Source organism: Phocoena sinus, chromosome 8 (assembly GCF_008692025.1).
Source record: "Phocoena sinus isolate mPhoSin1 chromosome 8, mPhoSin1.pri, whole genome shotgun sequence".
Taxonomy (NCBI): domain Eukaryota; kingdom Metazoa; phylum Chordata; class Mammalia; order Artiodactyla; family Phocoenidae; genus Phocoena; species Phocoena sinus.
Window position 1 is genome coordinate 63,594,394 of NC_045770.1, and position 19,536 is coordinate 63,613,929.

At 45.3% G+C, this 19,536-nt stretch overlaps 1 protein-coding gene across 3 annotated transcripts in view; it reads right to left on the reverse strand.

Annotated features, from left to right (window-relative positions):
• The window catches only part of SCUBE2 (signal peptide, CUB domain and EGF like domain containing 2), a 66,358-nt gene that overhangs the window by 2,627 nt on the left and 44,195 nt on the right, over positions 1-19,536 (reverse strand). For 2 of the 3 annotated variants that reach the window (XM_032642047.1, XM_032642048.1), the window contains 5 exons: positions 12,106-12,276; positions 9,718-9,885; positions 8,840-9,001; positions 5,341-5,538; positions 3,735-3,887 (listed from right to left, as the gene is read on the reverse strand). In XM_032642047.1, the coding sequence (XP_032497938.1) occupies positions 3,735-3,887; positions 5,341-5,538; positions 8,840-9,001; positions 9,718-9,885; positions 12,106-12,276 (852 nt within the window). Of the gene's footprint in view, positions 1-3,734; positions 3,888-5,340; positions 5,539-8,839; positions 9,002-9,717; positions 9,886-12,105; positions 12,277-19,536 lie in introns of those variants that run through there. The other variant, XM_032642049.1, reaches the window with a different exon arrangement.

A 19,536-nucleotide genomic window follows, 5' to 3' on the forward strand; every position in this document is an offset into this window, starting at 1 on the left:
TTTCACAGACTCACCTGCTACCTCCTCTCACCCACCAGCATCTGCATCCATCTCTCCTGTTCCTCCCTCAGATGAACCTCTGTATATCCAGCCAAGACCCATCCCTCCACTTTGCTTACCAGCTTCATGTCCTCTCACCAAATCAAGGACGTTGTTCCACTAATTCTGCCCTTCCTTTCCTACGTGATGAAATTTTCTCTCTGCTGGTCTTTCACACTAGCATGCAAACATGCTGTTGTGTCTCCAATGTTTTTTTAAAAAACCCTCTCTAGACCTCATTTCTCCCTCCAGCTTCCATCCCACGTCTCCGCTCCCCTTTGTAGCAAAACTCCTTGAAAGAATTGTCAGCACTCACTATCTCCAATTCGATTCCTTTCTTTCTCTCTCACACCCATTCCAGTCAACTCTGGCCCCCAGCACTCCTCCAAAACTGCTTGTTGGGGTCACCAGTGACCTTCATGCTGCTCAACTCTTAGTCCTCATTTTCCTTGATGCATCAGTAGCATTTCAAAGTCTAGCCTATTTCCTACAGTCATAATTCAAATCAAGCATATGCAAAATACAATCTTTTTTAAATTCCAGGCAGAGAAGAATGCCTCTTTGTATGCATATTATGTGCAACAAATCCAAACAAATCATAAGAACATCACTGGAACTGTGTGGGAGAGAAAGTGTCTCCTGCTCAAGTGATGGGAAATGGAAATTCATAGGATAATACTCATAATTACTAATTTAATACATGTACAATATCGCTGGTCCTCTATTCATGTGGTCCCTTTCTTCTTATCCTTTCATTTTCGTGAATACAAAATCTATAAAATATGAATGAGGGTACGTTTTCTTTTTTTTTAATCTTGAATTCCTCTACTGCAGAGTCTCTACCTCAGAGAATTAGCTCCTTCTGATGAGGAGTTCACCATTAGGAACACCTGTCACTGTTCTAGAGAGCTGTTTGCCACTATCCCAAATGCTTCCAAACCACCGTCTTTTTAAAAAATCTTTCCTCTGCTTTTAAGAACTACAGTGTTGTGCTTCCCAGTGTCGGGCACAGTGGTTAAGAATCCGCCTGCCAATGCAGGAGACATGAGTTCAAGCCCTGGTCCGGGAAGATCCCACATGCCGTGGAGCAACTAAGCCTGTGTGCCACAACTGCTGAGCCAGCACTCTAGAGCCCGCAAGCCACAACTACTGAGCCCGCATGCCACAGCTACTGAAGCCCGTGCGCCTAGAGCCCGTGCTCCGCAACAAGAGAAGCCACCGCAAAGAGAAGCCTGCTCACCACAATGAAGAGTAGCCCCAGCTCACCGCAACTAGAGAAAAGCCCACATGCAGCAACGAAGACCCAGTGTAGCCAAAACTAACTAAATAAATTTATTTAAAAAAAAGAACTACTGTGTCTCCTCACTTGCTCCAACTGTCATGAGAAAAGCACTCCAGTGTTGTAGGTAAGAACTCAGGAGTCCCAAAGACCCCTGCAACTTTGTCCTGCTGTGCTCTCAGGCAGTTACTTAAATCTCTAAGCCAGAGTGGCCTCATCTGTAAAATCAGGAGAGTCGTGTCCACTGCATGGGTGGCTGTGAGGAACGTGCCGTGTCAAGGGCACTGCATATGCCTGGTCCTCATAAGCTCAGCACACGTTAGCCGCAGCTACGGTGCTCCCTGCTCTCCAGGCCAGTGGGCTAGTCTGTAGCAGCCTCAGCTGCCCCTTCTCAATGTGACTGCTATTCTTCTGGGCTTGGAACCAGATATCAAAACTGTCTGAAATATAGGTTGAAAGAAAAAATTAAATAGGCTCTGGTGAAGACCTGAAAGGCTTCTGCACGGCCAAAAGTATTTATAGTTTTCAACTATTTTCTGCTGTGACAGACACAATTTTTTTTTTTTAATTGGGGTATTGTTGTTTAACAATGTTGTGTTAGTTTCTACTGTACAGCGAAGTGGAGCTCCCTGTGCTATACAGCAGGCTCTCATTAGTTATCTATGTTATACATATTAGTGTATATATGTCAATTCCAATCTCCCAGTTCATCCCACCTGCACCCTCTCTTCTCCCCTTGGTGTCCATACATTTCAGACACACTCTTGTGGGCCTAACCAGGGTTATATGTCATTTCCCCTGGTTCAAGCTACAACCCTTTGTTTGAATTAAAGAAAAAAATCAAGACGTTTTCATGTGTCACAGAGTTGAGAACAGCCTGACTGAAATGTGTGAACTTTGGTGACATTTGTTCTGGAGTCTCTGTGGCTTTTTGGCTCCTTCCTGATCCTAGATGGGGGAGGTTGTTGGCTGGCTGCCTTTGGGGAGATAAGATGCTCTAAATCCCAGCAGAGCCACCTGGGAGCCATGTGTGTCCACCTAGGAGTCTGATACTAAGGGCCCTTGTCTTAGTGTTTGACATGGTTTCAGGCACCAGGATGATGATTCTAGAGTTTGTCACATGTTAGAAATAAACTATGTCAGGTGTTTTTAGGAACTCCATAGAATATCGTCTTTCCAAAACACCTACTTTTCACACCTGTCTGCCTAAAAACCTTCAGTGGCTCCCTATAAGATTAGGTCCACCCTTTTGAGCTTGGCACTTGAGACTCTTCATAGCCTAACCCCACCTGCTTCTAATCTCATCTCTCACTGCTGAGCCCCACGCACCCTACCAACTGGCAAAATCATTAGTCCCCAACATGCCAGGTACTCCATTCTTTGGCCTATGTCATTCCCTTTTCCTGAATGTTCTTCCTCCCATTTATAAGAAAACTTACATATTCTTTCAAGACACAAATCTCTTGAGACTTTGCTCTATTCTTTCCAAAAACCCATGCAAAATGAATGGCTGCCCCTTTTTCTGTCTCACACAGAGCCTTGTATATGCCCCATTGTAGCATGTATGACACCATATTCTGTTTTGTATCTCTGTCACTAACCGTGTTGTCTCCAGCACCTCACCCAATACCTGGCATACTAGATGCTCATTAAATATTTGTGGCATGGATGAATGAATAAGTTCACGATGAACAGATAACTCTTCCCCCGCTAGGTTATGAGGTCTCCCAGGACAAGGTCCAGTTCATTTTGTGTTCCTAGTCAATGTTTGTCACCCAAGTCTCAGAGCTTGGTAGGGCCCCAGGGCTCACATAGGCCACCCCTTCATTTAACAAGAAGAAAATGAAACCAGAGAAGTCATCTAACTTGCCCAAAGTTACACAGCAAGTTAGTGGCAGAGACAAGACCAGAACTCAGGTCTTTTTCCTCATTTCCTGGGATTCTATATTTAAAAAGCTGCAATTGTAGTAAGTTAATATTTATTGAGTATTTACTATGTGCCACGCACTGCACCAAGTCCTTTATGGATTATCCTATTGAACTCTCACATTAAGTCTAACGATGATCCTTATTTACACACTGAGAAAATGAAGCCTAGAGATGGTAAGTAACATCCACAAAGTTGCAGAAGAGATTAAACCCAACCTGGCTGACGCCATCGCCCACGTTCTGACCCACAAAACTATGCTCGCGTTCATTTACTTTCTAAAACATCTGTTCATCCTTGTAGTCAGTATCCCCAAATGCCTGTTTAAAACTTGGCACCTGTGAGTCAGCGATGTCCTTTCTCCATATCCTGCCTGCCTTTCTGAGCATGCGTGCTTGTCAGCAGTCTACCAGCTGGCCCAGGAGTTGATTCTGTTCAGAGCAGAGAACCTTCTTATGCGTGCTGCAGCCTGAGTTTCACAGTGCTTACCATCGTATGTCACGTATGGGACCTGGAACCCTCTGGCGCTGTTCCCTTCATTGGACTTAAACTGAATCCACAGCTTCTTGGATCTAGAGGTGAAGGCGATGGGGCGTTCGTAGGTCTGGCAGGTTTCATACGTTGTCACAGAATTGGACGAAGCTGCCAAGGGAGGTGGGAGGGGATGGGGTTCAAGACTCATCACTGAGCCTGCAGATAATGAACACTCATCTTTTCAAATACTCACACCACAAAACAAGTTATGTACAAGGGCTCTTCAGGACCAGCTGAGTCCTCGTAAGGCCCACAGTCGTGACTGTGGGCCCCAGTAAAGGCTAACTGCAAGGCCCATGGCTGGCAAACGGCAGCACCCAGGCTGCAGCACTCACTGCAGGAGCTGAGGTCAGGCTCTCACATTGCCCGGCCAACCTGCTGCAACCTGGTAACAATCTCCGCCGTTCACCACATGGTTCCTTAGACCAGGCAGTGTGCTCTGCACGTTACAGACTTTTATCTCACTTAGCCCCCACCCCCCAAAACCAGAGGAAGTTGGTGCAGTGGTTATCTCACTTACGGAAAAATTAATTACTTGCCCAGGGTCACACAGCCAGTATGTGGAAAAATCAGGATTCAAACCCACACCTGACTCCAGACATTGTAACCACTAATGAGAATGGCGAATACTTAAGTAGTGTGTGTCATTATTATTCTAAGTGCTTTACAAATAAAAATGCATTTATTCCTCATGATAACCCTATGAGGTAGCAACTATTATTATCCCCATTTTAACAGATGAGCACTCTGGGGCACAGAAAGTTCCCGAACGTATTCCCAAGATCATAGAACTAGTAAGAGGTGGAGCTGGGATTCAGATCCAGGCAGAGCCCGCTCATGACACTGCCTCTAAGCTGCGTTGGTGACAGTATCCTTTTATAGACACTGGGTCATGCATCAGGATGGGAGGCGGGTCCCTCCTGGCTGGACCACACCCTTTGTCTTGGTCAGTCCCTAAGCCATGAGTTGCTTCCTAGGGTGAGGCAAGTGTCTGGGGTCCTGAAGCCAGCCCTGCATGAGCTTCACTGACACTCTGTGTCCTTGTGGAAGAGGGTTCCCAGTGAGCACAGAGGGAAGACTGACCTTCAGGATCGCTTCCTCTAGGGTTCAACAGGAGGCCTCAACCTGTGGTTTTTGTCTAAATTTTGTTTTCTTGGCAAACTCTACAAACTCATGTCCCATCTCTGTTCTAATACGAGGTGGCATTCTAGGCCCGCTTCTCCCATTTAAAGCCAGGCATAACCAACAAGGACCTACTGTATAGCACAGGGAACTATACTCAATATTATGTAATAACCTATAAGGGAAAAAAATCTGAAAAAGTATATACATATATATATATATATATATATACATATATATATATATACACACACACACACACACACACACACACACATATATATGACTGAATCGCTGTGCTGTACACCTGAAACTTACATGATATTGTAAATCAACTATACGTCCATAAAAAATGTTTTAAATAACAAAGCCAGGCAGCGTGCCATCAGGCTTTCCAGCTGGCCTCAGAAGGGGAGAGGAGCAGACAGGTGAGACGCACCAGTTTTCCGCATCACCAGGTAGTCTCCACAGTCATCCTCTATGGGCAGGAAGATCTCAGGGACCACAATCAAGATGCGGCGCTTGGGGGGTGGGTTGATGGTCCAGGTACATTCTGTGTTGGCAGGGTAATTGCCTGGGTAGTTTGGGGATTCGATGTATCCAGTGAAATCACCTAGCTCCCCTCCACATCTTCTGTCTGGAAGAGGAAATGCCATGAGTTACAAAGGCACAACACAGCTGTCATAATGTCATGGTCAAAAAATAATAATAACAATGATGTCATGGCCACCCCCCGCTCGGCTGAGGAGAACCCTATTGCCCCCGGAAATGACATCATCCCAGGAATGAGTCTGCCCTGTAGTGCCCACAGCCCCCACTGGGAGCCCAACTACATTAACTTCCCACAACAGAGCCCACCCCTCTGGGTTCCCAGGGCATCATTTTCTCATTAACTTGAAGGCGTTCAAGGTCAGGGACAGGTGTTTGTGAAACAAAAGGATAACTTTAGTTTTTACTGTTTTGTTTACAAAGTCCAAGTGCCAGGAGAATGCATGGCACAGAACTTGTAGGTCTGTCAAAATAGGGAGAATAGAGCTTACTGCTCAGCAAAGGATATTTGACCCCTTCCTAGAGATCTTTGATGAAGACATGACAGCCATACTCTTTCACTTTTCTCTCTGGTCAAGACCATGTTTTATTTTTAAGTGGGGAAGAGAATTCCATTCAGCTATCAGTCAGTGTAGGCCATGCTGGATACTCACCTCTGGCACCAAAGGCAAGGAGCATACACATTTGTGCGTACACACACACACACACACACACACCACCTCAGCCACACTTCACTCACTGAATCTCCATTCATCCAACAAATATTCTTGCCCTAAAGGAGCTTAATGTTTAAAACTGTCAGGTGAACCTGTTCAAGAGAAGATGTTGAAGGATCACCTTTGGCCTCTCTAGTTGTAACTGGGATTTATTATTCCCAGTAGGAAAAAAACACAAAAAAACAAAAAAACAGCCTTTTGTTCCTGGAAGAGAAGAGGGAGAGGAGAGAGTCATGGAGTCAAGAAAACTGCCTCCGAGCCTGACTGGCTACCTGAGGAACTGTGCCATGCAGCTCCAAGGACCAGGGGTGGGAAGGCAAGGAAACATTTCATCTTGACGGGAAAAGAATCTTCTTACACTGTGAACTTCCCAAGTCTAATCTACCAACAGACTAGGATATTATGAGCGGCAGTAAGCTTCTTGTTAAGGCACGGGGAGGGGGAAGGGTAAACTGGGATGAAGTGAGAGCGTCGCATGGCCTTATATACACTACCAAATGTAAAATAGATAGCTGGTGGGAAGCAGCCTCATAACACAGGGAGATCAGCTCCGTGCTTTGTGACCACCTAGAGGGGTGGGATAGGGAGGGTGGGAGGGAGGCGCAAGAGGGAGGAGATATGGGGATATATGTATATGTATAGCTGATTCACTTTGTTATAAAGCAGAAACTAACACACCATTGTAAAGCAATTACACTCCAATAAAGATGTTAAAAATTTTTTTTAATTTAACGAAAAAGAGACTAGACAGCTACTTGTGAGGATGTTGTTAAAAGGGCTTCATCGGGGTAGAGAGAAAACCAGATAAGCTTCCAGTCATAAATTCAAGTGATTCACTGCCCCCTTCAATCCCCTACTCTTCCAGTTTGGGGAGGCCTCTTGCTCCCCTACATTGCTGAACCAGCTGAGGTTGTCAGCTGGCCTTTACTAGAGAATTTTACACAATAGTTAGAAACAAAGAAGCAAACAAACCAAGTCCAAACAGCAAGTCCTTGAATGATTTACCTCCCCATTCCTACAGAATACAAACTAAGCTCCCTAGTCTGGCAGTCAAGGCTGTCAATGAAAAAACGCTGGGCTTCCCTGGTGGCGCAGTGGTTAAGAATCCACCCGCCAATGCAGGGGACGCGGGTTCGAGCCCTGGTCCAGGAAGATCCCACATGCCGCGGAGCAACTAAGCCCGTGTGCCACAACTACTGAGCCTGCGCTCTAGAGCCCACAAGCCACAACTACTGAGCCCATGCACTGCATCTACTGAAGCCCCCGTGCTCTAGAGCCCGTGCTCCGCAACAAGAGAAGCCACAGCAATGAGAAGCCCACGCACTGCAATGAAGAGTAGCCCCCACTCGCCGCAACTAGAGAAAGCCCGCGCACAGCAACAAAGACCTAACACAGCCCAAAATAATAAATAAATAAAAATAAGTAAAATTTAAAAAAAGAAAAAACGTTGCCTGCCATGTCAGTAAACAAAGGATGTTGCGGCCACCAAGCCATCACACTGCAGCCACTCCAAATGATGCACCCTGAGGAGACTCAGGATGAGAAAGCACAGGATACTGGCCCCAGGGAGCTGAGGTGCAGAGCAAAGGAAAGATTTCAGTGAGCCCAGACTCTTGTATCTTCCCTTACACAGAAAAGCGCTAACTTCCTTACCTTGAGATATCGAGTCTTGTTTAATTAACAGTAATCTTGATGTTCCGACTACCTGGTCTTTGTTGCAAAAACTCATATATATCCTGGTTCCTCCCCTTCCTCTTTGGAGCAGTCCCTCAGAGCTATCAGAGAGGCTGTGTCCCGGGCTTAAGTTCTCAGTTTTGTGAGCCGAATAAAACATAACTCTCAACTTTTAGGTTGTGCTTTTTTTTTTTTTTCCAGTCAACAAGGCTTCCTTTCTTGGTCTGCTTCAGACTCCCTGCAGCACATTCCCTGATCAGGTCCAGGGGTCTCTTCCCATAAAGCCTTTCACTTTTCTGAGTCTGTGCTTCCTCCCAGCTGCTCTCTTGGGCGTGAAGTTCTTTCTCCCACTCTCCCCCAACCCTCCCCATCACAACCTTTCCTCGTCTCTCCAGACAAGAGGGAGTAGCTCTTTCCTCTGCAGTCCCACAGCCTGTGCTGCTGCAGGGCCAGGGACTGATTCTGCTTGCATTGCCTGGCACATAACAGGTCCTCAAACAGTGCTTGCTGAACAGGGCTGAACTGACACTTTACCCTTGGGAGCAAATTACAGCAAGTACAGCTTGTGAATGTGCCTGGAGAAGTAGCCTGCACCAATACAGGTGAGTGCCTGCAGGTCCAGCACTGAGCTGCAGAGCCCTGAGGAGGCCTAACAACGGCTCCGCGGTCCTGAATGAACCAGGGACCCCTGCCAACCCGCACCCGCTAGGTGGACCCAGGTGCTTGCCCTCTTTTTTTTTTTTTTTTTTTTTTTTGTGGTACGCGGCCTCTCACTGTTTTGGCCTCTCCTGTCGCGGAGCACAGGCTCCGGACGCGCAGGCTCAACGGCCATGGCTCACAGGCACAGCCGCTCTGCGGCATGTGGGATCTTCCCGGACTGGGGCACGAACCCGTGTCCTCTGCATCGGCAGGCGGACTCTCAACCACTGCGCCACCAGGGAATCCCCGGTGCTTGCCCTCTTAATCAAGGACTGTGAAAAGCCTTAGAGAGAGACCTACTTTTACACTGGGTTATGTTTGTGGAGCCATCAAAGTCAGTCGTGGTATTTCCTGGGCAGGAAACACAATTATTCTTTCCAAATTCTGGCTGGTACGTTCCTGCTGGGCAACGAATACATCGGTGAGTGGTGGTGTTGTAGAAATGTCCAGGTGAACATTGAACTGTAGGGGTGGGGGAAGGTGGAGAGAACGAAAAAAAGAAAAAAAGACTGTTATTTTCATCAGATGTAACACGAAAGCTTTCGCAGTTTGGGACAGAAATGTCTATGCCCAAATAAGTACTGCTTTCCTACTACTCCGGGGCTAATCAACACTTAATTCCCTAGATAGCCAGCTTGGGTGCGACTTGTGACTCATGACACTGAGAAAAACACAAAGGGAACGAGGTACGGGTGTATCTTCTGAGTTCATTGTCTGTGCCGTTGTCGGGCGTGAGCACTCACAGCTCTGTCTTCATACACAGCGGGCCTGGGAGCCTGGAGGGGCGCAGAGCTGACCCCGGGCTTGGGGCTGGGCTCCTGCAGAAGGCAGCGGGGTGAGGCTCTGGAGAAGGCGTAGGGCCTGTTCTGGAGCGGGGAACTCTAGGGAAGGGTGAGGAGCTAGAGGAGGCCTGGAAGCAAGGAGCAGAGGGAGCCTGTGGAGTCAACCTGCCCATCTCCCCGGCTGTCTTGCAGTCAGCCCCGTTCGAAGGGGAGGACCATGTCTAGGGAGTTCCTGTGCTCCCTGCACATCCAGCAGGGACGAATGGCCGTAGGGACCTGTCCTCCCTGCCACTGGGGCCCACACAGGGCACCTCGGCTGAGCTTGACTGGGGCTTTACCACGGTTCTCAAAAGGGGAAATTCAATTCCGGGAAGAGGCAAGCTGCCAAGTCCTCACCTCTGGTTTCACAGTCCTGGAAGGAAGTGGCTCCCAGGTGTTTGGTGAGGAGGCCTCCTCCACAGGGAAAGCAGGAAGTACGGCCAGCTTCAGGCTGGAATGTGCCCAGGGCACAGAGCTGGCAGGGTGCAAAGCCATCCGCGGAATATTCACCAGGTTGGCACAGACCTGGGGGGATCAATGACCTTAGGTGAGCAAGGCCCCTGGGCAGAGCCTTTCCCATCTCGCTGCAGATGAGATCAGAGAGATGTGGTCAGGCCTGTCACCCCATGCGGACCTCAGCTCCCACCTCAGCGAGAGAAATTGTCCAGCTCTGCTGTGGACACTGACGAGGTGGCATGTGGGTGCCTGATGTTTACACACAGGGCTACACAGCACAGTGCAAAGGTGGAGACAAGTGTGGACCCTTCTGGATTATGGAGCAGGCCTGGGTAGGCTGCAGGCTTAGGACTACCCAGGGCCCAGGCAGCTGCTGCAGTGCAGGAGCCCCTAGAGAGAGGGTTCTCTGCCTGCAGTCAATGTGGTAATTCGACCCAGAAGTACACCCTCACCCAGCTGATTACATCCTAGTGATATAAAGACTCTTCTGGTCACGGAAGAGCCTCCCCTTTTTACCAATTATATTTACTAAGTTACATCTCCTTATGCTAAGGTGTGTCCTGGCCTCCCTCAATTAGTGTACTAAATGCAACCAATCCAATCCACATTGACAGAGGGACCCAGAGGCATTTATTTACTTTAAATACCGTACTTTATTATATTTTTTAAGTTTATGACAAGTATCATAGCCATAAACAAAAGGATTTCTAAAAGCACACATTCCTTAGGAATTGGCCTGGCATTGGCAAGATGCTATAAAAATCTGCCGTCTCTTATATTCCTAATCATCTCTCCTCTATTAATTTTCATGGTTTTCTTTCTACCCATAAGGTACAGATATAATGGCATTTAACAAACACACCTGAGGGAGGAGTCTGGTGTCTGTCAGACCTGGCTGCTGATTCCAAATCCTCCACTCTTTGGCTGTGTGACCTTGAGTCTCTTTAACCTCATAAAGTTTTTGTAGTGATACAATAACCATATGAACAACTCATGGAATTATTCATGAATGCCTGCATGATGCCTGGTATAGGCAAGTATACAATAAGCGTTAGCAATTATTATTATTATTACTAATATTCTGATTTACTATAAATATATCTTATTAAGGTCACACACAAGTGTGAACAGATGCCCCAAAGTACCTCCTTATCAACCTTGCCATTAATTCCAGGATTTCATAACAGGCCAAAGTATGCTAGGAGTCGCACAGTCAATCTGAGGATCTGATTTTTAAACCAGAAAAGGTCCTGCACTTGAGTTTGAAGTCATTTAGGTGGGAACTAAATCTGGCTCTGGGAATCACTAGAAGGAGAGGCAGGGCTGCCAGAGCTCCGGCGCACTCTGCCGTGGACATCACCTACAAATCGCCACATCAAATCACACCTTCCATTTGAGCCCACAGAGTGTCAGTACAGCTGGCCCTTCTCCTGTTTAATAAAGACATTTACTAGTAAAGTAAATAGGAAAGAAGCCCACAGAACCTAAGTAAGCATGGCTCCAGGGTTAACATTTTATAAGAGACAATTAAAAACTCTTCATAAGAATCACAGACATAGAGAACAGACTGGTGGTTGCCAAGGGGGAGGGGGTCGGGGGAGGGGTGGAGCGGGAGTGCGGTGTTAGCAGATGTAAGCTAGTATATATGGAATGGATAAACAACAAGGTCCTACTGTACAGCACAGGGAACTATATTCAATATCCTGTGATAAACCATAACAGAAAAGAATATTTTAAAAAAGAATGCATATACATGTATAACTGAGCTGTACATTAATAATTAACACAACATTATAAATCAACTATACTTCCATTAGAAAACAAATAAAAACTAAAAATGCAACACACACGCACAAACTCTTCACAGAGTTTTAACAAAATAACCAGATGGATACTTTTTTTAAAAAATTAATAAGCTCTGACTTTGAGACCAAAGCTAGAAAAAGAATCAGCGCTACTTCCTCCATTTTGGGACACTTTCAGGTAGTCCCTACACACTGGGAGATCACTCAGGTCTCAGGGGATATTTATTTACAGTGATTAAACATGCAATTGCAACATTTACACATTTTTTCCCTGTCAGTGTATTCTATCAGATCTTCATTCATTTGTTCAGCATGTGTCAGGCATTGAGCTAGGTACTGGAGAGCCAATGATGAGCCCAATACGGTCCCTGCTGGTAGGAATTCCATGGTGCAGTACGCATTGTCTGCAATGAAATGCACTTATGCTTTCTGCTAAACAATACAGGAGATTGGAGGAGTAAGAAGGGACAGAGGGCATTCTCACCTCCACATTCAGACGCATTCCAAGCTTCTGGAGTCTCCAGGGCCCCAGGATTTTCTGGTCTTGGGCACGGTTCGCATGTGATTTGCCCTTCCTCATTTTGGAAGGTTCCATTTGGACATAAAATGCAGCGTTCTTGTACTCCATCGTAGTATGTTCCAGCCCTGCAACTGACTAGCCAAAGGGGGAAATGATCTTGTCAGTGAGGGCACAGAGGCCAAGGAAGGATGATGTGAGTGCTAGAGATGAAGGTAAACAGATGGCACTGACCCCACACTCCCCCATACAAACCCCCTGAATACAGAAGGTGTGCCACCTCTGGGTTCCCTGTGTACACCTCTCTGCCATGGTCTCTGTCACCCACTGTTAGAGGCATTCGCAGGTCCTCTCTCTCTAGACCATGAGCTCCTCAGGGGCAGGGATCACAGTGGTACTAATTATTTTTGAACACAAGCACTGATGACATTCCCTACTTCACAGGAGGAGTATAAAAGTGAAAATCATTCACTGAACACAGGACTGGTGCTGGAAGAATAGAGAGGAGGGGGCTATTAATTCTGGCTGGTGGCATCCTGGAAGGCTTCCTAGAGGAGGCCACATTTGTGTCAGGCCTTGAAGGATGAGTAGGAGCTCCCCAGATAGGACGAGCGGCAGGTTGTAAAGATTCATGCCTGACATGGGAGGAAAGGGAAGAAAGGAAGGTTGGGGATAGAGTGAAAAAGTCCTTGAATGCCAGGCCTTTGGATTTTATCCTTCAGGTAAAGGAGCCATTGAAAGGAGAAGAATACGACCAGAAGCTGTGTTTTAAAAAGCCCACTCTCTGTTGGCTGTGGGGAGGGTGATCTCAAGGGTCTTACAGATGACCTCTGCAAAACAGCATGCTTCATATTTGTAATAAAATTGATACATTACAAAGAGCAAAGCCTAGTAAATGTCTCCTGAAAGAATAAACTACAAGGAAATTAATAAACTATGCTTTTGATTATATTTTGGTGCTCTTAGTTAAACATGGGCTCATATCTTATTTTAGGATATGAATATAAATATACTGAAGTGGGTTCCCTAGTATAATATTTAAAGAACATCATCATAACCACCAAAGCAGGCTTTCTGATGGCTGACGTTTGTTGAGTACGTACCATCTACTAGATACTGTGCCACGAGCTTTACACACTTTATCTCATTTAGTTCTGGAAACACCCAAAGGAGTTGGGCGCTATGATTAGCTCCATTTCACAGAAACAGAGACTTAGGGACATTAAATAATTTGGCCAAGGTCCCACAGCTAATCTGTGAAATACACCTACAATGAGATCAAGAGCTTTGAGTTTAAAGAGGAAAAAGGTCACTGAATAAAAGTGCCGACTGAATCACAATTCCAGACTTTGCCAAGGATTCTCTATGGGGCATTAGGGGAGTCTGACTGGAATAAAACACATTTTCTTTTATACCTGAGCTGCTAAGAAATAGAAAACAAAATATCACATGATAAAATTAGCTATTATAGCTCTTGAATGTGTGTAAGGGGGAATACTGGTTTTCATCCTACCCTACAAATGCAATTTGCATATGTACTTTTAGGGGTAAACATGGCAAAGTTCTCTATTACCAGTAATAAAAATGTCTTTTCATTATTTACCCCATAATTTAAAGAAAACTGAGGCTTTTTAAAAAAATCATAGTAAGATGAAACATGCCACATTTCAAATATTATTTTTACAATTAAATGATATCAGTCAAAGTCTACTCTAAAGTCTAAATCTTAATACTTTTTTATATTGTTTGGATTTTCTTTTACAATATTCACATATCATTTTTAATTAATTTAATGACATTTTTAAAAAAATTAAAAGTGAACCAAACTCTTGGCAAATGACATTATAATGGGGATGATGCACAGAACTCTGGCAGACAGAGCCTATAATTCCAGACTTAGTCTCTAAATGCAGCCCTACAGGATAATGGTTTCCATAATTACTCTGGTTTCAGCTCACCTCCCATGAAAAGCTGGGCTGAATTATGTACTAGGAATTCATGGCTTTTTATCCTGTGTTCCACCTGACTATCCCAGTGCCTAAAGCAGGCCAGTAAATGAGAGCATAACCCCTTCATGGCTCTAACAAGCCAGCTGTCATGAAGACTGGCAGCAGGAAAATAAAACCAGGGCTGTTAGGAGCTCCTCTAGCCCAAGCCATGTCCATTTTGGGAACAGCTGTTTTCATAACACTCATTCACCTAAAGGGACAGTGCCCATACGACGGCAATGATTCCAACAGCCCCATGAATCATAACTTAGAGTCGGATCAGTCTGGTCTGTTTTATTACTGTTCCTCTGGCAGAAAACGATCCCCTTCATATAGGTGGACAAGAATGGACCTGGTTCTCTCTGCGAAGAGTAACTGGACGGACTCCCGCTGCTCTGGTTGTCCACTCCTTCTTAGAACTATTGAAACCCCGCAAAGCCTTTTCAAGGTTACGTTTTGTGAAGCCTCAAGATATCCCACATCTGTTGCAATTTCTCAAGTGAGCAAAGGACTGAGAAATGCCCCTTGGGCCGCCCTGCAGAAAAGAGGGCACCAGTTCTTTTTTCTCACAGTGAAAGGCCTGCTCCACATAAACAAGCTCATCTTGTCACTCACAGTTTCCATCTTCCTTCCAGAGAGAAAGACGTACAGAAATAATCCATGGCAAGCACCTTCCAGATTAATTTGTTCCTTTCACAAGGTAAAAATGGGCTAAACACTAAAAAGCGATTCTGAAGTGTCATGAAGAGACTCCTGAAAACAGCTCTTTGCAAATCTGCTAAAGATCTGACCTAAAGAGACCTCAATGCCAGTTCCAGTTGCTTCTCTTTTCTCCTTGAGCAGCCAGCTTGTTTTGCTGCCCCAGACAAAGGAGTCAATTGCCCCCAGAACACTTTGCGATCACAGCAAAGCTTTTGTGTGTCTTCAGTGACCATTAAAATCCCATTCTCAAATCCCACACAGCTGTTTTCTCTCCCCTTCAAAAAAAGAAAGCCTTTCTGATGCAAAAGGGAGAGACCAGTGGGGACCAGGATTAATGGTGACAAAGAGACCTGAAGGCTGGCCCTCTTTTCAATACCACGGCCTTTGAGTATTTCAGGCTATGGACAAACACTATGGTCTCTCTGTGGCTAAGATGGTGAACCTAATAAAAGGGGTCACTCTCCAGCATCTGACTGTTTTCTTAAGAATCACGCCTTGCCTCTGAAGGAGAGCCACAGGCAGCCCACGTGGATTCCCAGGGTCTCCTGGAGCTGCTGCTTTGTCACGGCTCAGAGGCAATGGCGCTCGAGGCGGTGCTGTGGCCTCAGGATCCTGATTTGAACTCCTTTTAAATGAGTGTTTCAGGATAACAGGTGAGAGCACTCCCTTGGGCTGAGAGGTTGATTTGTCACGTCTGTCCAGGTTTTTGGTGTGTGCTCAGTTTGTTATTTGTAAACATTCTTATAGTTGGGGCAGAGAGATGAGCCGGACTTGACGCCTTCCTTGCTGAGTTTCCCCAGTGCGTGCTGTTTTCTTCATGCCTAGTTAATGGGACTGAGATTTCACTTCCTCTAGAGTGCCTCTTTTGCCCTCAATTTAAATATTTCCCCAAAGATTTGCCCTTGGCCATCTTTTCTCTTAGTGTTGGCAACTATCCTTGGGATTTCATCTGTTGTTCCTGTGAAGATTCATCTACTCATTTATTCAGTTAAATACTTAGCACTGATTATGTGCAGAGTACTGTTCTGGGGGCTGGAGATACAGGAGAGGAGACAGACAGGGCCCTGCCCTAACGGGGCTCTCATTCTAGTGGAGAATATGAACAATAAATGAGCAAACAAATAAATACATAGTAGAGTGCTAACTAGAGGTAAGTGCAATGAAGCAAAGTAAAACAGGCAGAGAGGGTAAGGCAAAGAGTGGTGGGGATGGAATTTGCATGAATGCTATTTTAGAAGAGTAGCCGGGAAAGGCCTCTCTGAGCAGACGGCAGAGTGAAATGAGAGAAAACAGCCTTGTGATGGTATTGCCTAACAGCAAAAGAGCCAATGTAGCAGGAACATAGTGAAAGGGGCTGGGTGATAGGATATGGACTCTAAAAGCAAGCAAGGGCCAGATTACGGAGGTTCTTGAAGGTCATGGTAAGGAAATTAGACCTTACTCTAAGTGTGTTGGAGGTTTCAAATGGGGCAGTGAAATGATCTGACTTATGTTTCTAGAAGATCTTCTAGCTACCGTGTGGAGAACAGCCTGAAGACAGGCAAGGCTAAGGAGAACAATTCAGAGCCCATAGCAATAGACTGGGCAGGAGATGGTGGTGGTTTGGAACAGAGTGGTAATAACAGAGGAAGAGAAAACTAGTTAGGCTCAGGATAAAATGTAAAGGCAGATCTGACAGGATTTGCTAATGGATTCGGTAAGGAGCATGACAGAACAAGAGAGTCCAAGAAGACTGAGGCTTTCAACTTGAGCAACTGGGCAAATAGGGATGCCAGTTACAGAGATGAGGGATGAAGGAGATGAGGGAGAAGTGGGTTTTATTTTGGAGGGAGAGAGGAGAATAAAATGTTTTGTTTAGACATGTCAAGTTTAAGATATTTTTTGGCCACGCAAGTGTTGGTATTGAGAAGGCACTGGTTATACCGGTGGTCTCCAAGGTAGAATGCTACACCTCAGGGGTATCATTTACATTTACAAAATGATCCAGAGTGTGAGCAAAGCATTTTCACATCTATGTGTATTAATTTTTATCTAAAAAATAAGACGTAAAGAAAGGTTCACTGGTTTAGCAATTAAACCAGATTTACCATGGTGATCATTTTGAAATGTACAGAAATATCAAATCACTGTGTCACATACCAGGAACTAACATAGTGTTGTATATCAATTATATTTCAAAAACAAACAAACTCACAGAATAAGAGATCAGATTTGTGGTTACCAGAGCTGCACAGGGCTTGGGGGTGGGAGAAAGGGAGACTGGATAAAGGTGGTCAAAAAATACAAACTTCCAGGTTTAAGATGAATAAGTACTAGGGATGCAATGTATAACATGATAAATATAATTGACACTGCTGTATGTTACGTATGAAAATTGTTAAAAGAGTAAATCCTAAGAGTTCTCATCACAAGGAGAAACATTTGTTTTCTATTTCTTCAATGTTGTATCTATACGAGATGATGGAGGTTCACTAAACTTACTGTGGTCATCATCTCATGACACATGTAAGTCAAATCATTATGTTGTACATCTTAAACTTATACAGTACTGAATGTCCATTATATCTCAATAAAACTGAAAGAAAAATTATTTTTTTAAAGTTCTTCTGTTTAAAAAAAAAAAAGATTAGGGACTACCCTGGTGGTCCAGTGGTTGAGAATCCGCTTTCCAATGCAGGGGATGAGGGTTCAATCCCTGGTGGGAGAACTAAGATTCCACATGCTGCAGTGCTACTGAGCCCACGCGCCACAACCAGAGAGAAACCCACGCGCCGCAACGAAGAGCCTGCGCGCGGCAACAAAAGATCCCATGTGCCCCAACTAAGACCCGATGCAGCCAAAAAAAAAAAAAAAAATTAGTCCCTTAGTCAGTCCACATCTCCACAAGTCAGAGACACGTGTGAAGGCACAAGGTCCCCAAGAAAGAGACCTGTGGGTGGGGAGGTACTGACTGACTCACTTCTTTTCAGTGTCTCGAGAAGAATTTCAGTTGTGCCTCACTGAATAGATTTCCTGATTAAAATTATCTAGTTTCAACCCACTGAACCATCACAAAGTAGAAAGCAGCTTCGAACAATTCCTGTAGAAATCCTGGGCCCACGATGCAGAACCAATGATGCAAGTGCCGGTGAACCACAGGGGAGTGCAGAGCTGACACAGCTTGCTCTCCTGGTACTAGCTCTTGTCAAACCACATCACGGGATAGAAACAGTGACAATTTAATCAGATCTGACAAGAGTTAAGCCAAAACACTAGTAATGAACAAAAAGACTATTTGAAAAATGATTTACAACCACTACTGTTACCAAGTTGTCAATACGGTCCCTCAGAGACTAGCCAGCTATTTGAAATTTTGTTTATGTAAACTGTATCTCATTCTTCTACTTGTTATGTTGTACACAATATATTAGCCAATAGTAAGAGTATATAATTTTAAAATAAGTAAACATTCACAAATTCAAAAGTATTTCACGGTGTGTGTGTATATGTGTGATCAAAAATGTTCAGCACCTCTAGAACAGAGAAGTCCATGATTCAGATAGAGGTTAGAGCTGGAGAGGGCAGTTTGGGAGTCACTAGCATGTGGTGGTATTTAAAGCTATGGCGCTGGATGAGGTCACCGAGGAGAGTGTAAAGATAGGCGAGGGGCATGGAGGACTGAGCCCTGGGATCCCTGATGTTTAGAGATAAGAAATTAGGGGAGAACCAGTATGGAAAATGAAAAGGGAGCAGCTGGTGAAGCAGAAGAAGAACCGGAGGTGTGTGGTGTGTGAAACCCATGACAAGTGTTTCCAGGAGGAAGGAGTGATCAGCAGAGTCTGAGGGACAGCTGGAAACTGGATTTGGTAACGTGGAAGTTGCTAGAAATCTTGGGAAAAGCAGTTTCAGTGGAGAGGTTGGGAATGAAAACCAGATTGGCTAGAGTGGAGGAGAAAATGGTCGGTGAGGTAGTAAAGACAGCAAATTTGGACAAGTCCTTCAAGGAGTTTTGCTTTACAAGGGGGTCAAAGAAAGAAGGCAGGATCTGGAGAGAAGCAGGAAGTCAAAGGAGGATTTGTGTGGGTTTTAAGACAGGAGGTAGGTTTGCGTGCTGTTTGAAATGATCCAGTAGAGAAGGAGAATTCTGAGATGGGGGTCGGTGGGGACAACAGCAGGAGTATGGTTTTTGAGATGATGAGAGGGAATGGGCTCCAGAGCCCCAGTGCAGGAGTTACCCTTAGGAAGGAGCGTGGGCTGTTCATCCATTTCAGCAGCAGGCGAGTCAGAGCATGTATGGACAGACACAGGATAGGAGGGTCAGTCCACACATGGAGAGGTGCAGTCGTTTTCCTAGACTCCCACCTGCCCATGGACATTTCTGCCTGGGAGTCTTGTTGCAACTCAAATTCAACTTTCCCAAGGGGAATGCTTCTCTCTTCCCTTCCCAAGACTTCCTACCCCTCTGGCTTTACTCTCTTTCTAAACAGCACCTCTATATTCCCAGTCACCAACGCTCCAAACCACAGTTATCCCAGACGTCTCTCCTCCATGCTGCAGCATCCTACAGTTGTGTCCCTTTTGTCCATCCCCTATGCTTCATCCCCATGGCACTAGTGTCCTTTGCTCCTTGCCATCTCGTATCTAGATTACTCCAATAACCTTCCAATGATTTCCCTTGCCTGTGTTCCTCCCGGCCTCAGCTCTGTTATTACATGCTGCCATCAGATTC